This window comes from Centropristis striata, chromosome 21 (genome assembly GCF_030273125.1).
Source record: "Centropristis striata isolate RG_2023a ecotype Rhode Island chromosome 21, C.striata_1.0, whole genome shotgun sequence".
NCBI classification, from domain to species: Eukaryota; Metazoa; Chordata; class Actinopteri; order Perciformes; family Serranidae; genus Centropristis; species Centropristis striata.
The window spans coordinates 14,457,771-14,480,091 of NC_081537.1; the positions used below are offsets into that span (position 1 = coordinate 14,457,771).

At 38.3% G+C, this 22,321-nt stretch overlaps 1 protein-coding gene across 2 annotated transcripts in view; it reads right to left on the reverse strand.

Moving 5' to 3' along the window:
• Window positions 1-4,348: 4,348 nt before the first annotated feature.
• Window positions 4,349-22,321, reverse strand: part of pde6c (phosphodiesterase 6C, cGMP-specific, cone, alpha prime) — a 37,207-nt gene continuing 19,234 nt past the window's right edge. Inside the window, exons 1-22 of one of the 2 annotated variants that reach the window (XM_059324484.1) lie at window positions 17,262-17,781; window positions 16,006-16,158; window positions 14,422-14,511; window positions 14,174-14,314; window positions 14,007-14,081; window positions 13,802-13,869; window positions 13,460-13,526; window positions 13,283-13,330; window positions 12,992-13,141; window positions 11,710-11,853; window positions 11,340-11,405; window positions 10,960-11,115; window positions 10,304-10,411; window positions 9,499-9,608; window positions 9,327-9,414; window positions 9,134-9,234; window positions 8,555-8,662; window positions 8,367-8,430; window positions 7,434-7,508; window positions 7,244-7,327; window positions 5,879-6,032; window positions 4,349-5,622 (exon numbers count right to left, since the gene is read on the reverse strand). In XM_059324484.1, coding sequence (XP_059180467.1) covers window positions 5,582-5,622; window positions 5,879-6,032; window positions 7,244-7,327; window positions 7,434-7,508; window positions 8,367-8,430; window positions 8,555-8,662; window positions 9,134-9,234; window positions 9,327-9,414; window positions 9,499-9,608; window positions 10,304-10,411; window positions 10,960-11,115; window positions 11,340-11,405; window positions 11,710-11,853; window positions 12,992-13,141; window positions 13,283-13,330; window positions 13,460-13,526; window positions 13,802-13,869; window positions 14,007-14,081; window positions 14,174-14,314; window positions 14,422-14,511; window positions 16,006-16,158; window positions 17,262-17,729 — 2,559 coding nt within the window. In that variant the 5' untranslated portion in view covers window positions 17,730-17,781 and the 3' untranslated portion in view covers window positions 4,349-5,581. Of the gene's footprint in view, window positions 5,623-5,878; window positions 6,033-7,243; window positions 7,328-7,433; window positions 7,509-8,366; window positions 8,431-8,554; window positions 8,663-9,133; window positions 9,235-9,326; window positions 9,415-9,498; window positions 9,609-10,303; window positions 10,412-10,959; window positions 11,116-11,339; window positions 11,406-11,709; window positions 11,854-12,991; window positions 13,142-13,282; window positions 13,331-13,459; window positions 13,527-13,801; window positions 13,870-14,006; window positions 14,082-14,173; window positions 14,315-14,421; window positions 14,512-16,005; window positions 16,159-17,261; window positions 17,782-22,321 lie in introns of those variants that run through there. The other variant, XM_059324485.1, reaches the window with a different exon arrangement.

Below are 22,321 nucleotides of genomic sequence, written 5' to 3' on the forward strand. Positions count from 1 at the left end.
TATATGTCTGAGTCTTTGATTTATATGTTTGTCACATCTCCATTTCAATCCTGCTACACTGCTTCACGCTAGCAGCATGGCTCTAGGGATGACATTGTCCATCTGTCCATCAGTCCAGACTAAAATGTTTCCACAACGTTTGGCTAGGTTGCTATGACATTTGGTACAAATATGTATATTTCTTTGAGATGAATTGCAGTTACTTCAGTCGCAATCTGAGTTTTATTCATTAAGCGCCAAATCTAAATTTAAATGTGTCCAGTTTTTTAACAATTATTTGAACATTTTACAGACTTTTTTCACTGATTTTGACTTGCAGGAAAATCACAGGTGTTGGGCTGTGGAAACAGCAAAAGATCCCACCATTTCTCACACACAACAGCAAGACATACTCTATATGTGTGTGTGGTTTTGTGTCTCTTTGTAACTGTCTTTTTGTGTTTTTTTTATCCTTTCGCAGTCATTTTGCATCTCTTTATAGTCATTTTGTGTCTCTTTGTAGTTGTTTTGCCCTTTTTCATAGACATTGTGATTCCCTTTGCAGTTGTTATTCATCTCTTTGTAGTCCTTTTGTGTCTCCTTGTAGTCGTATTGTGTTTCTTTGGCTCAGTTTGAGTCTCTTCTTCTCATTGGTATGTGTGTCTTTGAGTGACATTTAGCAACTAAAGGCCCAAGGGGGCCCATGACATTTGATTCCCTGAGTCTGTGTTGGTCCCGTTCAGTAATCCATCCATGTTTGTTCTAAGTATCTCAGTCAGCTGCAACAGTGAACCTGCATGCTCAGTAACAGAAACCCCAGCAGCTAAATGAAATCTTGCCATCATTAGTTTCACCTGTGTTTTTCCTGCAGTGAATGATAAACTGGCCTCTGACATTCCCTTCAGCCTCAGCTGTACTTGTGTGATTAGCACTAATTAGCAGCATGTTAGCATCTGACATGCTGCTGGGAACACGGTAAACATTGCAGAAAAGCTGTCACCTCTTAATCAACTGTCATTCTGCTCTTCGTCCACTTTAGTCATGCTAAAAGATTCATTTCCAAGATACTTGTGAGCAGCTGTAGTGTAGTAAACAAGAATTCAAGTGATGCTTTTGCATGTTTCTTTGAGGAGAAACTCAGTTTTACAGATTTGTTGATTAAATCGACTAAGAATTTCTTGAGTCGAGGACAGCTTTGCATTGTACGGGTTAACTTGCACACGTTAGCAATATCATTGTGAGCATGCTGATGTTAGCATGTAGCTCAAAGCAACACTGTGTGTAAGTATAGCCTCACAGGGTCATTAGTCACAACCTGACTCAGGAAATGTGACAAGGATGTACAAGGTTATACTTAAAATGTCTTAAAACTAAGGTGAACCCAACTAAAAAGGGTGTGTAGGCCAGCAGTGCATTGAAGTGACAAAATAAAGTAATGCATTGTGCATGTAAGGGGTAGCAAATGCAAAACAGAGTGACTACATCGGTCTGCTTTTATAGCCTAAGGCCCTGGTGTTCCCAATCAGCTGACAAACCTCCCATGTTAGCCAATTACCTGCTGAGGTTGGGAGGGTGTCGCACACGACTGTAGACCATTAGTCTTGATTTAATATGTTAGAATTACCTAAACTTTAAGTTATATCTTATTGATTGAATCTGCTCTATAGATTGGCCCATTTTCTAGAGTAGCAGACTTTACTGTGTGAGTCAAATTTCTGTGTAAAAGTAATAATAGTCATACAAAAGAGCCGAGCACTCTGCTGTTACAGGGATTAACATGAGATGTCCCTCTGGCCAAGGGCAGAGTGAAACACTGCCTCTACTCAGAGGAGAAAAGTGCGTGAGGTTGCTGGGAGATTATAGACCTTGGCTTAAATAAAGACAATTACTTTACCTCTTACTGCTCTGTCTGTCTCGTTTTAACTTCTCTGCTTTCTCAGGAGAAGTCATTTACTGTGTGATTCATGGCAGTGTTTAGCTAACACATGGTTAAGTGTAGTGAATGGCACATTGAGTAAATAACAGCCTGATGTTTTTGAGTGGCTGTGGGATGTAATTTGGCCCGTGGCTATATTTGTCAACCTGGATGCATTTATGGTTGATTAACACCTGTCTTGGTTAAAGATTCTTGCCTGCACGTGAGGGCACATGTAGAGCTCTGGCAGGAATTAATATATCCAAAACAACAACACATTTTTCAATTTAAACCTCCCCTTACTGCTATGTTGTAAGACATATAAAATGACTCTCCTTGAAAAGGTATTTGTTTCTACAGAAGACAATTTAGGCCAGTTAAGACAGAAAAATAATTTGAAAACATAGCCTTGTGATGGGTAAAAAAAAAATCCTTTATGTCATTATAATTAGAAACCTTCTTGAAATAACATAATTTTGTAAATGAATGACTAAGTGTCTCAAAAAAGGAGTTTGCATCTCAAAGAAGAAGAAAAAAAAGTTATTGTAAGTTATTATCATGAGAAACTTTCTCAAAATGACGAAGTATTTTAAAATATTTAAAACTTTCTCACAAGATATTAAGTCTTCTTTTTTTTTTAACATACTACGTACATTTTAATTGAAGACATTTTCTTATTATTATTCCTTTTTTCTCATTAAATTGGGGGAAGGGGGCCTCCGTATTTTTGTCATAAGACTTAAGGTGAAAAAAGAACAATTAACTAATAAGATAGTTTAAAATTCTTAAAATCACATATAATCACCTATTTAACCCTAATTGGAATCCCTGAATCTATGATTAAATATTATTATTTCGGAGGCAGGGCACTGTGAAGAGAGAGGTGGGGTGGGTGCAGCCAGCCCTGCACCCACTGACCCTGAAACAGTCAGGAATGAAAGGTCAAACTGACAAGCTGAAGCATCCGGCAAAAATGATAGATTATAGTTCTGTTTCTTTGTTCCAGCTTGTCAGCAGAGACCTCAGCAGCATCCTGCACTCAAACTCCACACATACTGGAGTGCACTGCTGCAGCATTGCTACTCTTCCTTTTAGATTCCCTTCATAGGGCAAAGCTAATGTCTTGCAAATGACTGTATACTTATTAAAATTACATTAACACCATGCAATGTCCAGTTTTCCGCATGCAGACTCTGCAGACAGCAGGACACGGGCTGTTGAAGAACATAGCCAGACAACATTGTATCGAGCAGGGATCAGAACCAATCCACTGATCCTCTTTCCCCAGAGGCTCATCCAGATTTGGAGCCTCTAAGATCCCTGCACGATATATTACTAAGAACGGTCGCTGTCGCAGCTAAGCCCAAGGTTTCTTAAGTTCATTCTGTCTTTGTCTAACCTTCGCTAAGTGTGAATAAGACATAAAAGGATCACCTAAAAAAAGTGATTCTCTCTATTCTTACACTTCCATGAATTCCTTTATTTGCTTACACATATTACATCTCATGACACATACATACAGTAGAGGTCATCTCATACGTCAAATGAAATTTCTAATGTCTGAAAAAATGATGGGATAAGTAGAAAGTATACAGTGCATTATTTAATATCTCACAAAGGATCCTTGAAGGAAAAGCGAGGGGGTATTTGTGTCACAGGAGACAGAACTGATGATGTAACCATCTGTATTAAATATGTGCAGCAGGAATAACGAGGTAAAGTCACATCTAAACAAATTAAACATTTTCAGTAAATGTTTTCGCAGTTTTTGGCTCCAGTGACAAAAATGGCTCCTCGCTTTACCCTAAGCAGCAGAAAAGGAGTTTTACAGATAGTCCCAAAGCCATTCTGATAGGATTAAGTGCCTTTGATTGATGCCTCGTTGATTAGAGGAGATGACATTGTGTAACAGGAAGTTGAGAGACACAGCTTGTCTTTGCCCCGGGAGGGAGGTTGCTAAAAGTGTTTCAGAAGGTGCACTGCGGGGTGCACTGTCAGCTCAGATGCCTGACCAGATCAAGTTCAATTCAGGTTTACATGGAGAGTCACACTGACTTGACATCAAACAGAAGTTATTGCGTGATTCATCTCGCTGTTGCATCAGTGAAGGAACTTTCAAACCCGTACCACCAACATGCTATAGTTGCACCTGCACACATTTTAAACACAAGTCGGCTGCAGATGCATTCACGGCTTTGGTAGTCTACTTCTCTGTAAGAAGGGTATTTAAAGTCTAAAGCTGTGTGGATCTCAAACTCTGGCTGGCAATCAAATCAAATCCTATCAAATCTTCTTTCAGGAGATGTAGATCTACTGTACCCTGTTTGACTGACTGCAACTCTAGCCTCTTTAGAAGAAGCGAAGGTTGCTTTCACTGTACACTCTTAAAATCATTTTTATGCTTCTTAAGTATACACAATTTACATTTTACAATTTCTATGTGATCACTATATACATGTGAAATTATGCACTTTTAAAAGACGTTTTTTTAATTGTAATTTTGCTCTAAAAACACTGGTGTAAATATAATTTTTTTTTTTAAAGTTATTTTTCCAGGTTGTTGGACATGAGGATAACAGCTTACAGGTGTTTCTTTTTCAAAGCTGACAACAAAGTTGCACACATTCAATACATTTTCTCGATGCCTGAATGTGATTTTAGAGTGCATTTGTTCAGATTCAGAACGCCCTCTCTCAACGCTCGTCTCAAGACTCTCCATCCGCGAAGACAGTTCAAGTACAAAATTGTCAGACAAAAAAATATATGTATATAGATAGATTGCATATTAACATAAATATACCCTCGCACAACTCATCGGAGGTAAGAGAACATCAGCCCTTGGTGATTGCACGTTGTCAGTGTATCTGAGCTTCAAAGGTCTGTATTAACTGATCCTTCAGATTGCACATTCCTGCTCACGTGTTCGAGGAATTAATTCCACAACTTGCGCTAACCAAAAACAATACATTACCCCCATTCCTCTCCCCCCAGTAAGTATAAAGTTATGTGGTTATTGACCCTTCCTGCCCACCCACGCTCCACTCACAGTCTGCCGCACTACTACTCTGTGTGGTAACTGACTGCCAATGGGAACACTGTGTAAAAACTATTGCTTTGGCATGTTTACACCCCACATGCAGCACATGCCGTCCCCTACTTGTGCTATTTTTACTGAAGAGTTTGACTTGGAACATACAGTTTCTCCAACCATGGTTTTAAACATACATGTCAGGAATGTTTCAATTATTGCTAAATTAAAGGGAAATAAATGTTGTCCATGTATATATTTTTCAAAAGTTCATGGCTGTACGAAGTTTCCAACATGTCTCGTGGTCCGAGACAAACACTCTTCTCTTGCAGTCAGAGTCCCAACATTGCTTCTTGTGATGTTTCTGACTCGTCGCTCCTTGGAGAATAGTTGACTGCAGTCTGGACCGCAGACCAGACCTGATTACACTAGACTACAGTAGGCTAGACTGAGCCAGACCAGGCCAAACAGGGCTAGACTGGACTGCACCAGGGCGGACAGCACCTAAACCAGAGAGAACTACGCTGGTGTAGATCAGACCAGACCGAGCTGGCCTCGTCAAGCCCCAACTAGACTAGTTGTCAGATCAGAATAGGCTAGCGCAGCCTCGATAAGTCCTAACCAGACTGCATCAGTCCACATCCAAGCGCCAGAGGAACTTAGCAGATGGTGCAGGTCTTTGACTTCCCATCACCCCCGGCTAGAATACAGAAATAAAAAAAAAACTTCTATCAGGCCATCATCTAGACCAGTCAACAAGTCCTCAAAACCATAAGAATACTTAACATTTTAACACATTGTTAATGTTATCAAACAGTTACAGCTTGGTTAGGTTTAGACAACAAAACTACATGTTTAAGGTTAGGAAAAACAGTACATGGTTAGCAAAAGGCAAAATAAATGGACGTAACTACCGGAAGTGAGACCAAGACAGCACAGATGTTGTTTTTTTATACCTTTCTTGGCTTCCTCTTCTTCTAGTTTCTTCTTCTGGTCCTCAATGGCCTTCATCTTTGCGTTGTATACCTCAGCCAGCTCGTTCCAGTGTGCCCTGTTGTTGTTCAGACCATCAAACATGGGCTTGATCTCTTTGTGGAACCTGGAGAACTCCTGATGAATAAAAGACACTGGGTGTAAGTATATGTTATTTACTCCCCTTATATGGATTTGTGGGTTTGTGTCCAAATACCATCCTGACAAACTGACAAACAGCTGGCTGAAATTCCTCTTGGGGCCAGCTGGGTTCAACAGGTTCATCTCTATACATCTTGTTGTCCAACCTAACCTGGTTGAGGCTACAACACAACCTAATAATAACGCTATGTTAGAAAAGCTTCAACTCAAAGGTCACTTTGGACGCTGTAGGATTGTTTCTTTTTAATTCGACTGCATTATAGATCAAGTGTACATGCTGTTTTGTGTTCCCATTTATAAAGTCTATTACCACAGAGTTGAATGCTGACCTTTTGACACAGTCTTTTCAAAAATTTAACATACACAGCAGGCTGTACAGATTAGTATTTATTGCACAGTCGGAGGTGAGCTCCAAAGAAGCCAATTTCCACCAGTAAAACGAAGAAATAAAATGAAAGTTGAGCTTTGTAATGAAAAAAAAAAGGATCCTAGAGAGAGCAATGACTTACTATCAGCAAATAAATGAGAAACTTTTTCAAAATAATTACTTTTTTATCTTGAAACAATGACTAAGTATATCAATAACATAATAACTTAAAACCACAAAATAATGACCAAGGATCTCAAAATAATGAATTCAAATCACAAAAATAATGACTTAGCATTTCAAAATAATGAAGATTTTCTGAAAAGAAAGAGATACTAACCCCATTATTATTTTGAGAAAGTTTCTCATTATTTTAAGATACTATGTCATTATTTCGATAAGGTTTCTTATAATGATGACTCACAGGATCTTTTTTCATTAAATTTGCAGAAATGGGCTCCCACAGATCTTTAAAATGAATGTTATCACCTTGAAAATAAAAAAATCACATTTTTACACTTGACATCTGCAGAGCTTATGCTCTTTGAAAATATAAAAGTCTGTTAAATTGAACGGAATCAAAACAACTGCTGGACAGAATTCCTTTTATGTCATTGCACTTTGCTGGAAATCAAAATCAAATAGAAGTTGGATTATATTGTTGCACCTCACTTTGACTGTGGCTGAGTTTAAATTCCAGCAGTTACACTTGAATTGTTGCAACACAGAGTGCAGGCTGGAAAATATCACCTCCCCTTCACTGTTTATAATAATCATACTCCTCATTTTCCTGCTGTACAGTGGAAAAGCTGTTCATTACCTTGTACACAAATGAGCACACAAAGTCGATGAAACCACACTGCATCTTGGGTAGCTGTTCGGAACAGTTTCTGTCCATCATGGGCTGAGAGAGACAGAGGGGAGAGTTTCAGATGAAAAACAATCCAGAGAAACTTCATAAAAAAACAATGTGAAAGGAAGGGGAGGCTTAAGACGGGTATGACCCTTACAATTGGTTGTTGGTCCAAAACACTTCTCTCCAAATCTCCCTGTTCCCAGAATTCAGCAGCGACCATCAGAGCCACCTGGAGAGAGACAGAGGAGCAAAGAATGATACGAGGGAATCAAAGACAAATACTGGGAGGGAAGGGTTGCGAATGAGTAGCAGAAAAAATAAAATAACACATTTCATTCTCAGGATATTCTTTTATCTTGTTGTGGGTGTTACTTTCAATCCCTTCCATGGACAAGAGCTTTTAGTATTTGATCTCAAAGGAACAAACCACACTGTAATTCAAGTGGCTGATTGAACCCTGTTTGTTTTATGGTCTAGATTTAGAATATAATACATCTGATATAATTAAGCTAGAATCAAACATATTACAAGCTAAATAACCTGATTAAAGACAGAATACAGGCAGGATAAAATTGAGTCATGCGTAGAACTCAATTAGTTGGTCTTAGCAAACAAATTGGCATGAAAAACATCACTACGTATGTTTTTTTTAATGCCACCATCTAAGACAATCAACAAGTCTTCCAAACCATAAGACTACATAACGTTTTCACACATTGTTAATGTTATCAGTTACAGTTTGATTAGGTTTAGACAACATAACTACATGTTTAAGGCTAGGAAAAATAATATGTGGTTAGCAAGAGGTAGTTAAAAAGGCAAAATAAATAGACGTAACTACCGGAAGTGAGGACAGTCTCAGACCAATATGCGTTATTCTTATGGATAGAGAGATTTTGGATATAATAAATCTGAAATCATTAAGCAAGAATCAAACATATTATGAGCTAAATAACCTGATTAGAGACAGAAGACAGGCAGGGAAAAAACGGAGTGCTGCATAGAACTCAATAAGTTTGTCTTAGCATGAAAAACATCACTGTGTATGTTTTAATGAGCCCATGTGAAGGCTGTGAAGGCTACCCACCTTGCTCTGTACCTCCCAGGGTTTGGTGATAGCTGACAAGTCACAGCCTGTCATCATCATGGCCCTGGAGGTGAGATACAGTCAGTCAGGGAGGACAAGATGACACCCAGCTACTGTTGCAAAGCATGCAAGGGTCTGCTGTTTCAATGTGAACTGGACAGAATTTCTTGTATTTTCTTGTTACATACATTATGATTTCCTTCCTGGTGGGGTTGTTGGAGATAAAGGCAATGGCGTCCTTTTCCTCTGGCATTGGCTCCGTAGCATTCACAATGTTTTGGAACATGGTTCTCTTTCTGTGTGAAGAGATAGCAGACAGTCCGTCAGACCATCATCCAATCATCAATCAGCAGCAGCTAAACCTTTGCTCAACATCAGCTGGGTCTGTAGCATGCTCTTTTTTAATTTAATCTTTATTCTACCAGGAGATTTCCCATTGAGATTCAAAATCTCTTTTTCAAAGGATCAGTGGCCTAAAAAACAGCTTTAAAGTTTCACATAAAAGTATAACAACACAGCAAAAAGTTAAATAATATAATATGAAAGAAATCATATAAAATAAGTAAGTAGTTCAGTAATAGGACAAGCATATTCTGTGGTCAAGAAGTCCTTAATGCCAGTAAAATAAAAAATAAAATAATCTTGTTTAAGGTGACTCTGTAGCTCACACCAAGATGAGGATGCAAAGACCTTAAAAGCACTTTCACCCCCCAAAAAAGTGTATTTGTTTGAGGAACATATTGCATATTATATTTCAGAGAACCTACTTGAAGTAAAGAGCCAGATCAGTGGCGATGATGCAGACATCAAACAAGTGCTGCACATTCTCAAACTGTCGCTTCTGGAGGTTGCAGAAGATGTTCAGGTTCTGTGAGAGGTCACAAAGAGTGGTCAAAAAATGCATCAGTCACCTCTTACATCTAACATTTTTAAAATGTTGTGTCCAGTAATGCGTCTTACCTCATCAGCCATGAGTGTCTTGCTGAACTCCAAATGGTGCCTCTCCATGATGGAGGAGCCGTGAAGTTTAGCCAGAGGATGTGCACTCCTGCAGGGAGGAAAACATTATATTTACACACCTGCACTTACACACTTCCTCCACACACACACTAAGAAATATATTTTGACTTGCTTTGTCTGGTAGAGGTTGTTGGTCCCTCTGTGGTCGATATCGTGGCAGAAAGCGGCAGCCACCATGGCAAAGGCATCTAGATCAGAGTAGTACTTCCTCAGCCTTCCTGTCTGTAGGCAGAGGAGACAAATTGAGGATAATTATTTTGAGGTGTTTATGAATGATCTCCCAAGAACATAATAAAAACATTTTCTCATTTGCAGTCAGTTCAAAGACTATTTCAATCTAGAAATCTAGAACTTAACCATTTTAAGTGATACGACACCAAATATAATATAAAAATAATATTATAAAATAAACACATTAACAAAAAATATGAAAAGTACTATATCTTTAAAAAAAACATTTTATTATAATTTATATTTATTTTTTATTTATTATAATATATTTTATTAATTTCTCTTTTTAATTCCCTAAGTGTATATGTATGTACATAATAGATGTAAAAATATATTTTTCAACGTCAATACTAACTTTAATTCTCTGTGATGCTCCCATTTCATTATGAATTCTTGATTTGAAAATTTTCCTGTATTGGTGCAATTCTCAGTTAACTTTATGATCGTATAAAACATGTTATGAGTCTATATTCACACATTCCAGTAAAACTTTGTGGTCTGTTTAACTGTCACCACATGTACGGTGTTAAATATTGTTCAGGGAGCCATAGTCTTAATTAGCATCATCTGTTTTCTACAATTAAGAAGTGGAGAAAGAGAAGACATGAAACTAAAACAACTTTGAGCTGTTCAGTTGGAAGCTTTTGGCTTTACTGTAGATGCAGCAGGTGTTATGTGGGTGTTACCTGTAGCAGGCAGAACATGGTGTGGCCTACGTTGAAGCCGTGCCTCCAGTTGTGGTAGGTGATGGATCGGTAACCCTTCCTCACTGTGTACATCCACCTGGTCAGCGTCTGAGAGGGAGAGGGTGGGTGTGAAAGACAAGACAAAGTGAAAAAAGGATGGAAAATGTGAGATACCATGTAAGAGGACTTTCAGGTGAGCCATGACCTGAGCAGCACTCTGATTACACAGATTACATGATTTGGCTTCAAAAAACCAAGATGGCAACTGCAAAAAATGCCAAACTCGACACCTTAAAAACCAAAGTTCACAAACCAGTGGTTCTTTATAGAGTCGCGGATTGTTTTTCCCCGTTTTCTGCTAGTGTTGCAAGTAAACAGTTGTTACGATGACCACAGATGATGGAATTTCGAAAACGAGAGAAAGTGAAGGTGATATCCAAAATCACAACTGCATTTACTGCTGATTGTGCTGCCAAAGGAAATTAAATGGAGATCTTCAAGATTGTAACTTTCAATAAATACTACTGAAATCCCAGACATCTGGTACAGAAAAAAATAATGAGCCAGCTTATATGCCAGCTTGCTCCATATACTAAGGACCGTGTGAATCACCAGAGAATTCTGTTAGGGCAGAAAAATCTGACGACATGACTCACCTCTGGAGGAACTTTAAACTTTTCAACAACTCCAAGCTCAAAGAACATGCGAATGCCGGCTTTGATGAGGCCGTGCTCTGTGACGGGGAAGTCACTGAAGGAGAACAAGTACAGATCCTCTCCGTTGACATTGTTAGCTGGCGGGCAGGTTCCTCTCTGAACAAAAACACAATACAAATCACTCAGAAGACATCCATAAAACATTCATTCATGATGTCATCACCCAAATAAGAAAAATAAATCTTCAAACTGAATCCTGCATCATCAGATATTTAGCTTTCAAAAATCCAATCTCAAAATCCAAAATAATGCTGAGATAATATAATAATCTTATGTGCCACAGTGTTTGATTTAAGTATTTCTCCTTAACTAAAACTTACCAATAGTTTGTACATTTCTTTCGTGTCACAATCTTCAGGGTCTGCGTCAAACTTCTCCTTTGTGTTCTGGTTACAAAAGACAGAACAAGACAGCATGAACGCATAAATTTTCACCAAAAAGCGGATAATATTGTATAATCATGTTTCTAAACACTGAAAAGGGCTCTGAGCAGTTAACCGTTGTGTCATCGGCTCCACCAGACCTTTTATTAGTCCTCTAATAGCTGCTATTAGAAGACTCAAAAAGCTATTCATGGCCGTATTAACCTTTGACTACTTTTAATCCCTGCTCAAGTGGCCTCTTGATCAAATGCTGAGAGGTCAAAGGTTCTGGATGGAGAATGTGTTGAAATGTCAGGTTGACACTGACCAGAATGGACTGCAACTCGTCTGTGGTGCACTTGGTCTGGTACATGAGCATCTCCTGGGCGATGTCTTTCCTGTACTCCATACGGTTCAGCCTGTCATAGGTGTCGCAGTTCAGCACAGACCAACCCAAGAACTGTGTCAGAGCCTGGCACAAACGATGAGAGTGGGAAGAAGAGAGTCAGAGAAGATAAACAAACAAAAGGCAACTGAGTAACCCACCTTCTAGATGGAACAGAATATCTTTGTCATTGCATGTACAATGAAATTAAGTGCATTCTTGTCAGTGCAAGATTAAAAAAAGCAAAATGAATAAATAATAGGAATATAAAAAAGGAGGAAAATGAAACACCCTGTTGTACTAATCTGTTATTACCTATTTAACCAAGCTAATGAATCCGTTGGGTGGTTATCTTCGCTTAGTGTGTGAGTAAAGATTATTAAGGCTAGTTAGCTAGCTAGCTGGACTTTCTCCGGAGCCGCCCTCCGCTCTCCGCCGGCCAAAGTACTCCTCTCGTTTAGTGATATGAGTAGAGAATTCTATGTTTGTATGTTTACGCTTTCAATTTTAACATTTTATATTTGAATGTACTTTTATATGTTTTCTTAAATATTATATCTGCTTGTTTTTAGTCTTAAATTTTTATATTTGAATGTCATTTTATACATGTCTCTTTTAAATGCTTTTAATGTTTGTGTAAAGCACTTTGAATTGCCCTTGAAAGGTACTATATATGTAAACTTGGGTAGAAGGTGCCATAAGATTAGACTCAGTGCTGCTGCTCGTTACTAGCCCGCTGTTTGGTTATTTTCTGTATCCAGTGTAGCATGGCAGAATGGCTGAATTAGCTTACCAGCTAGCTAACTAGCCAGTCGCCTGCTGTACGATCTCCTTCATTCAAACTACAAAGTAATGAGCCAATGGCAGAAAGGCCACAGGGTGCCCTAGCTAACTATTTTTTGTCTAATTTGTGGCAAAACAAACAGTAAATTCATTAAAGCAGCCGTTGACTCTTTGTTAAGGCTGTCGTCCCATGCAAGCGAGCGTGGTTTCATCCAAAGTGAGTTGGAATAATGATGCATGAGGAGAACTCATGCAGTATGAATATGCATGTAATGGCCTTCGTTATTCATTTCTACATTTCTTTGTGTGCTTCTAAGGATATTTTCCACGTAGGAGCCCATGTTCTTGGGAAAAAAAGTAAGTGTAGCCCGGAGATGGCACTACAGCAAAGTTACACACTAATAGGAAATAAAAAGAGAAAGAGAAAATGCATGGTGCTGACCTCAGTGATCTGTTCGTCGTGTTCATCAAATGGCCTGCCGTCTTTCCGGTTGAAGAAAGTGGCGATGCCAACAATTTCTTCCTTCTTGTTGACAATGGGCAGCGACAAAACGTTCTTGATGACAAAGCCTGTATCGTCCACAGCCTCTTTCTGAAAGACATTGAAATCAAATATGATATAAAATCTGCATACTGTACAAGAAGGGCCTTCATGTGTGTAAGTATATCAAAACCATACTACAGGAGTATATTGTGTGTTTGTTATGTGGATGGACAGTAACAGTCTCCTCACCTGGAAAGTGAAGTAATCATCTGCAACCACGTTCATCATGTTGCAAATCTGCAGGTGGACACATTAAAAAGTTAGTTTTACCAATAGCTGCTAATTCTATTAATTAATAGAAATGAATCTTGACAACAACCTTTATCTAAGTATAGTGATTCTCATTGTGAACTGTGAGACACTTACAAAGCCATTCTCAGCAACATAGGTTGGTAGGCCGCTTACTAGAGCCCAGTGATCTGCAGGCGGACCACTGAAAAAGCGTGAAAGAGAGAAACAGAGTTATGTGAACTGGTGTGGACTTAGTTAAACACTGCTATGTTGCCTCTACAGTAACCATATTCAAATAACACTCATCAGCAACCCCCAGAACTGTTGGTGGACAAGCATTTTTAAAGACATTTAAAAATAAATGGAACAAAAATAAAACTATTGTCTTCATTTAAAAAAAAAAATCCCAAATCAGTTATTTTGTCATGTTTTTATGCTTTATTTTAAAATGTATTACTTGTAGCTCCTGCTACTCACGGTATGACTTTGATTTCTTCTTTGGGGCCTTCCAGGAGGTAGTCAATGATCTTGTAAAAGATGACTTCCTGTATAACAAAGCAGAGGCCTGTTAGAGAATATTGATTCATCTTTAAACTTCTTTGGAAAAACTGAAGTGAGTAGGATCTGAAGTACTACACATCACAAAAAAACAAATTAACGAGGAGAAAAAAGTGTTTCTTACCCTGCCGTCTGGTGTTTTTGGTCCTTTGTAGGGTTCCACATCTCCCAGTTTCACCGGCCATTCATCGTAGAATTCCTGCAGGAAAACAACACAGACAATACAAGTTATTTATGCTTGTATCTGTTTAATTCTGTGTGTAAACGTTCATCTATTCTGCCAAGACCAACCTTCTCTTTGGTCATGTCCAACAGACCAACAGAATATCGTTCACAATTTAGATAGATCCTGACAGTGTAGAGCGCTTTGTGGAACTGTCTCTCAATGTCCGTCAACTCCTCAAATACTTTACTGGCTGACCAGAGCAGCACCTATGAAGAAATGTGGGTGATAAAATATGTAATGTGAGCTGTGTTTAATGCATTAGAGATAGCAACAGGCATTCATCAGTGCCATCTGATGGGAGGGCTCAGTTTACCTGACTCCTTCTGGACTCCACGTTGAACATGTAGGCTGTGTAATGCTGCAGGGCGATGACTTGGGCAAAGTTCATGTACTTGTGGAAGAGCTGTGGACCAAATAAGATTACATGTTCCATCAACACACAACAGCAAATTTAAGACTGGCGTAGATGCACACAAAGTAGTGATTTGTTATATTAAGTGAACTGTATAGGAATAGAATAATAGATGTATAGAGAAAGTATCCTCAGATTAATATTAAGATTTAGATTGGATCAGTAAAAGATTTACTTAAATACAAATCCTTTTTTTGTGAGTCAAACTTTATGAGGTATTTTAACCTGGGTTAAATGGATACATTACAGAAAGCAAAAGGTATTTTAGGGCCCTACCTACATACACAAGACTATTAACTGCTTTTATTTTGGGGTGTGGAGCCTTGCTGGATTCTTACAGTTGCAGCCGGTAATTGAAGCTGATTTAAGGGCTTTGAACGGCGAGAGAGAAACATGTCATTTTCTTCCTGCCCTCTTCATTTGAATTTTTTTGAGCTTATCCTCACCTGAAAGCATACTGAAAAGCTGCGTGCCTATATTGCTGCTGCCAATATGGAAGCATTATCTCCACTGTACCGGAAATACTTTTTCCTGCACACTGATGCTATTTTTGTGTATGTAAGTTAAATAAATATATTTCTAAAATATATGTCACATAGTATTTCGTGTTGCCTCCATTAAATAATGTTTAACATATATTTTAAAATACTTTCATTATGTAAGAAGTAGATGTTCTTTCGGCCCCCTAGTTGCAAGAAGTGGCATGTGCTTAGAATGTCTGTGTGTAGATCTGGCCCTGCTTTAAGGTCCATGTTTGACTAATCTTTACACAAATTATGCATATTATGCACCCGGATTTATAAAGTAATATATTATATAGGTCTATGTAGGCTATATTTGTAATAAACAAGTCTTTTTGATGATTAATCAAGTAAACTGTAGTGTTTTTTTAACCAAAAAGTAGTAGAAGTATAGACCTGACAACAAAAAATACAGAGACATCAGACAATTTAATTAATCTTTGCAGCTAAATAAGTTCAGCATCTGTAAAAACATAATTCCCATCTGGCCCCGGTTAATTCTTCATGGACTGGTGCCTCAGTGTGAGTTTACTGCTTCTGAGTAATAAGATACAGCAGTCAATGTTCTTTGATAAAAACTACAGGGATAACATATTCCCAGTAAAATCATTATGCCTTTATTCAACTCGAATGTTCAAAAGCAACCAAATCAAGTCAGTCAGGTCTGATTGGCTCTCATTGACATAATTGGAGTGTTTTACACCCTGCTGGTGAGATGTAATTACAGCAATAATCTTTATTTAGTTGCACATTTCAAATGGTAGAGCACTGGCTTTTTAAAGTAGCTGTGGTGAACAGAGAATTCCTGCAAATAGGGGGTATTTTAGCTTGTATTTCTGATGACAAAGGACCAAAAAATTATACTATTACAGTCATGTAAATCAAGTGAAATTTATGAATGAAAAAGTCTCTGAAACATATTCCAGCTTACAGTGATTGTACGTGTTAAGGTGTGTTTTCTTACCTTCTCGTCCTCTGCAGAGAATGTGTCAGCTCCTATTTTGTTTAGTGCCATGACTACTCCAAGGCACTCTTTTTCAGCCATCAGAGGGAAAGTGAGCATGCATTTAGTCTTGTATCCAGTCTGTTTGTCCACAAAGTCACAGAACTTTGAATTCTGTATTGAGAGAAAAAGGAAAACTTGAGAGGTTTGTTCAAATCCAAAAGTGGACAAAAAAAGCCACACCACTCACATTTTCAATTAGCAGTTCTATGTTGTTTTTTCGTATTTAAAATGAATCTAACATAAGCGTTTTTATGTTCTTAGTTTTAAATAAACAAACTACTAATTGTTGTATATTTATTAATTAAAATTATGTTATTGGCTAGACTAGACAATGGACAAGATGGGTCAGTATAATTGACTGTTTTGATAATTCTACAAATGCTAACAGGGCCAGGGACACATGACAATAATTATAAAGCACAGTTCTGATACCTCCAAAGTTTTCATAAATCGTTTTGCATGCTAAAACTGGCACTTGCACACATATAAAATAAGTCATACAATATATGACTTCAAATAAAACCATAAAATAAGCCATACAATATATGACTTAAAATAAAACCATTTACCTCAAAATGTTTTATTACTCATTTCTCTTTTTGACATTACAGCTGTCACTAAAGCATTTTTAATATCAATACTTGGAGCTATATTATTCGACTTGTGTCAAAGCATCAATGTGAATTAATCACATATGTCTACCATACCCCCCATTTAATTTAAGGTTTTCCCATCAAAAATCTCTTATTACAGTGGCAACCTGACGAAAATGAACACACACTTTCAACAATTAACATAAAAGCACAAAGATTTAAGTAGCATTAAAATACAAATAAATATTGCCAAATTAAAAAGCATGTCCAAGGTGATCGAAACAATTGTGGGGGTAATTTATTAATCTTTCCCAAATTTTGAAATCTAAAGCTGTGCACATTTTGTGAGAAAGTTCTGGCTACTTTTAGGACCATTTGTGGAGTCTACACTCCAGCAAATGACCTTCAGCTAACAAGTTCAAAAGGTTTTAAGTCCTGCCAAGGCTATAGAGGCAATTTTTCACTAATTGCAATGCAGAAACAAGCACACAAGTCCATTTATTATTATTATTATTATTATTATTACTATTATTATTATTATTATTTTCAACTTCAGGGTCACGCACACAACTTTCTTTGAGGGCGCGCGCACTGGAGCGCGAGGACTTTATTACTTCTCACCTTAGTGACGTCAGGAACATTTTGTGGCTTTTTGGAAGATGCGGTATGACCGACAATACCCATGTCGAGAGGGAAGACGATTTCGGTCTGCGGATTGACATAGTTAACTTCGTATTTTGACGTTGGAGTCACGTCAAAGAGGCAACTGGAGAGCTCAGGTATTCCGTTTCTCGCCCGCAACAGGTAAAACCCGACCCTATCGGCCTGCAAGATCAGGGCAACCCTCTGAAACACTTTGTGAAGGGACTGCTCCATGTTTCCCACTTTTTGCAGCTCCTGGACCAGCTCGAAGATGATGGCGGCCTCTTGAACAGAGTTAACATCCTTGTAGGAAGCGGTGTCTTTGACTTCGAGAGGAGCAGAAAAGGCGGCGGACAGGGCTTCAGCGCGCAACTTCTTATCAAAGTATTCTTTGGCGAACTGCGGGTTGTTCTCCAGGTATTTCTCAACGCTATCCTTGTCTGCCATTTTGAACTCGAGTAGTGTTGTATTCCCGTCTTCTTTTCACAAAAGCATCACCTGCAAGGATGTGTAAAAAAAAAAAAATGGAGAGGGAAGCTGTGCTGTGGCCTACAGGGTTGGGTGGATCAGTAGCATTCTCCTCCGCGGTCCCCAAGGGAGTCACTAACACATCCCGTGTCCGCCGACAGACAGAACAGGACAGAGTGCGGCTTAGAGGCTGAAAGGATCAAAGTGGCCGCTAATTAATGTGACGTCATGACATTAAAAGCCCTGCTCTAAGCGTCCTTAACCCGCAAATCCCAACGCTGATCATTTTATATCGGGCAACACAGGAGAGAGAGAGAGTGAGACAGTTGTCAGGTCAAATGCCAGTTTGGATTCGAGGGATACACCAGGAGAGGATGGAGAGGTGAAGACTAACAGCTGACTTGGTTCTCCCAAATCCCTCCAAAGTAGTGGAAAGCACACTGAAGAAACACTGTGGCAGCAATACCTCAATGGTTCAAGTGGTTTATATAACGTTGTCATGTCCCATGCTGATAATGACACCACAACCATCTTCTTCTGCTGATACCAACACCAATCTACCTCTCTAACCTCTCAACTAAGCTGCTTATAGTTTAGGTATGGATTCACTTTGCTTGATCAGTCACCTCTGTTCAGAACTGTTTAAACTGCTCCCCATTATGGACAGTCCACCACACACGGAAGAGCAGCAGGTTTGGGATATTTACAGGGGCATAATGGGAGTTTAGTAGGCTAATACTGCAGATGTTTGCACTGATTTTCTTTTTTGTACAGATTTTCTATTATCCTTATGATTTATACAAAGCATATATTTATATTATTTTATTGAATTGAATTGAATCTAAATTGCACAACCCAGTCATCAGAATTAATGTTTGTATTTGAAGTTTTCTGCAAACCACGATATCTTGAATCTCTCTGTTGAACCACAAATTACATAATGTGACCCTTTCTGAAATGCTGCAACCCATTTTCATTGTGCCACATGATGATAACTGCTTTAAACATGCGACGAATGCTGTTTCAAACTCTTTGAAAACACTTCGGTTAAGGTTACGGCAAAAAAATTTGGTTAAGGTTAGATGAAAAGAACAGGTTTGGGCTTTTAAAAAAAAATCCAAATTCTGGTGTTAGAAAAAGTGCATGAGGAAACCTTGAAAATTGATAATCTGTCACCAACAGAAAAAACCTCACCATTTTTCTGTGCATTCGTTGATGGGGAAATGAAGAGCTGGAGACGTCCAAGTTTCTCAGTTTAACAAAAGTTTTATTACAATACGTCAAAAAATGTGCACTTTACAGAGATCTCCGGGTTCAAAATTAACTCATGTCCCTGAATACAAACAGACGTGTTTCAGTTTGTGAAGTCTGAACCACGACTCTCTCCCTGGAACCCATTAAAATAACCTTACAATTGTTTACAAAACCTGCTGGTCGATTTTCTCCAGGAAGTCCCGCCCTCTTAATCGCTGAATCGCCAGTCTTCTTTCATACCGCCATCAGGCCACTTGGGCAATACAATCACTGCTGCCCATAACAAGGCCTTGTGACCTGCTAACAAACTTGTTATGACGAACATACTGCCTTGTTATGACCTACAGAAATATAACAAGAGCCAACTATTCTTCAATATCTACATGTTCTTTTAAAGGTTAAAAAATATAAGACAGACAATACTATTTTTTGTGATTATAGAATTTTAATTAGTTTAAGCAAATGGAATATATGTAATTAAAGTAATCATAGTTTTCTACATCAATATTAACACACAAACACAATCAATGTATCAAAATCATATTACCTGATTAATATAAATGCATAGAGATAGACATTATCAAGATTTAGTGAATTACGCATGCATAATGACCTGTGATGACTGTTGGGAGAAAAATCACAAAGAGGAAAAAGAGAGGAAGACAGTAACATTTCATTTTCAACAAGTATAATATTCAAATTATTCTAACACTGGACATAACTTCCCTGAACAGGCTGGAACGTCAGTCACACGGTTACAATCTGCTTGAAACCAATATCTGATGCAGTGATTTAGTCCACTATGTGAAAGACACTGACTATCGGATAAAGAGCATCCCTATTTTTCACTACTCCCGTTATTCCCACATTGACTGTATGTTAATAATGGACGTAGTGACCGTGACGTCACTCTTTGGTTTGTGGACTGCCCTTTTGAGGCATAGAGTTCAGCGTTACACTCGTAGGCATCTTTCTTTTCGTATGTCGCCAACTTGTTTTTGGAAACTGGGAGCAGACCATATTTGCACTGCCGAGGAGCAAGAGGTATCTTACTGACAACCGACGACACTGCACTACATGACCATCTACTCCGGCAACCTGACTGAGCGAAGTCGCTGCTATTTCATGTTAGCATGGGATGTTAATTTTGGCTAGCAAAAAACAAAAACAAAATGTACGTTACTTACCTGAAAAAATTAACAGCCGACTCCTTGGATTGTCTATTAGTACAACCAAACGCTGGACAAGACATTTTTAATGAACAAAATGTTCCAATAAACTTTCATTAAGTGAAAATACAGTGTGAAAGGGTCAAAGCTATGAGACCTAACCAGATAAAAACAGGGGCAACGACAAACAATCAAAGGTAGCCACACACCAAATAATATGATTCTTTATTATCTATTTTCTTCTAAATCGGACCATTATTTACACAATTAACATCATATTGTATTGAAGAATTTTTGCTAGCGAATGACACCATCGTGTTGTCCTGATAATTTTTTCTGAGATAATAAATTAAGTGAGAAGTTGACTCATTTTGTATTGAGACAGATAAGACCGTAAGGCTTCTGCAACCGCCGTCAGCGCCCGCTGTTGGAATTTTTTGGTTGAATGCAGGCTTAAGGCACTTCCGGGTTTGCCTCATTGCTCAGACCTGGATGTTGCCGCCTGATTCCCACACATGAAACTACATGTGGTGACACCTTAGTGATACTTAAAACAACCACTTACTGGAGCTGTGTATCGCTAAAGAGCACCTTAACATTCACTCGAGAGAGTTGCTTCCTGCCCACGTATTTTCTGAGCCAGTTACTGGACTCTCCCCAGTAGCCTTCTGTTCCAATCTACTATATAATGGGTAATCCCATCACTTATTATCTAAATAATCTGAGCAAGCAGGAGACATTTTATCAGGTTTCCTTGTCTCCCTGCATTAGGGCATTACCACTGTTCTGTCCTTGTTGTTGCTACCGAGAAAGAAGTACCTAACTAGTGTCAGCCACTGGCAGCGATTGTGTTTGGAGCCATAATGGTAATGTTAAATGTGTGAGCAGCCTACCTGTGCTCTAATTAAATCACCATCATCATGGAGGTATCACTTCTAGAAATGGAAACTGGCCAATTAGTGGGACTTGGATGTCTGGGAACAAGGCTCTAAACAAAGATGGCTGGCTATTATTAACTGAGCACACTGTCTGGTTAGCTGCTGGCAGGCTAGCAAGACAAGGAGTTTCCCACTATTTTTTGCCTTGGGGATTAAGGCAAGCTTATCAAGGGAGAACTACAAAAGGTGTGTGGGTGTGAGGCATTGCAGAAATAAATTGGAGCAGCCCATCTCTCAGTGGGAGAAACTGGCTTGGTATGAGTGTTCGAGACAGGAAAGAGGAGCAGACAGGCAAGACAAATTATATGGTGAATAAGATCAATAATGACATGTTTATGAAAGTAATTTCCAGTATTTTGTTTTCTGACTTAATGGTATGTATATAAAAAATAATATTTTTCCTGATTGTGTTCATTTATAACAAATAAATATATTTTTTTTATTACATGTGTATTTTTTGGGTTTGTATTGAATCAAAACGAATAGTGGCCCCTGTTTCTTTTAAGACAACAATAGGTGACACTGCTGAGATGTAGTCAAATAGGACCAGGCGGCAACCAACGGGCCAGAAAAAAATGAATCCAATGTCAAAGTGCCTTAAACCGCCATTCTTTCTAGTGGCCAGCAGGAGCGACTCCACTGGTTGTAAAAGAAAAAAAAGTCAGATAGTATAGAAGTCAATTTTAAAATAATCATTTTCCCATTAGATTTTGGGAATTTGTGAACAAGTAGAAACAAGTTTACAATCCATTCCATTTAAAGTAAAAAAGAGACCTTAAAGCATGGTATGCTTTCGGATGCAGTTACCTTGTGATTGACAGATCACTACCATGGAGTACTGTGTCCATTCATCCTAAAATTTTGTCCCTTTCACATTGTGTTTTGTCATTAAATTTAACTTTTATATTTTGGTTTCCTGAAAATATCTAGTTCAGCATTTGGTTTTACCAAAAGGCATAAAGGCCAAGAGTGGTTACTTTTGTTGCTGCAGGCTTCACATTGTGTAATCTATGTTATCAAACAGCTAAAGTTTTTAAGTTACACAAGTACAAACTGATAGGTGGGTGGAAAAAACACTCAGTTTAACCCATAATCAGCTAAAAACACAACTCTGTTATGCTCTAAAGCCCAAAATCATTGTAATTTGCAATAATGTTGTTTGCCCTATCCCAGATTTTATGGGTGAACATTAAGGATTTTATATTACTTT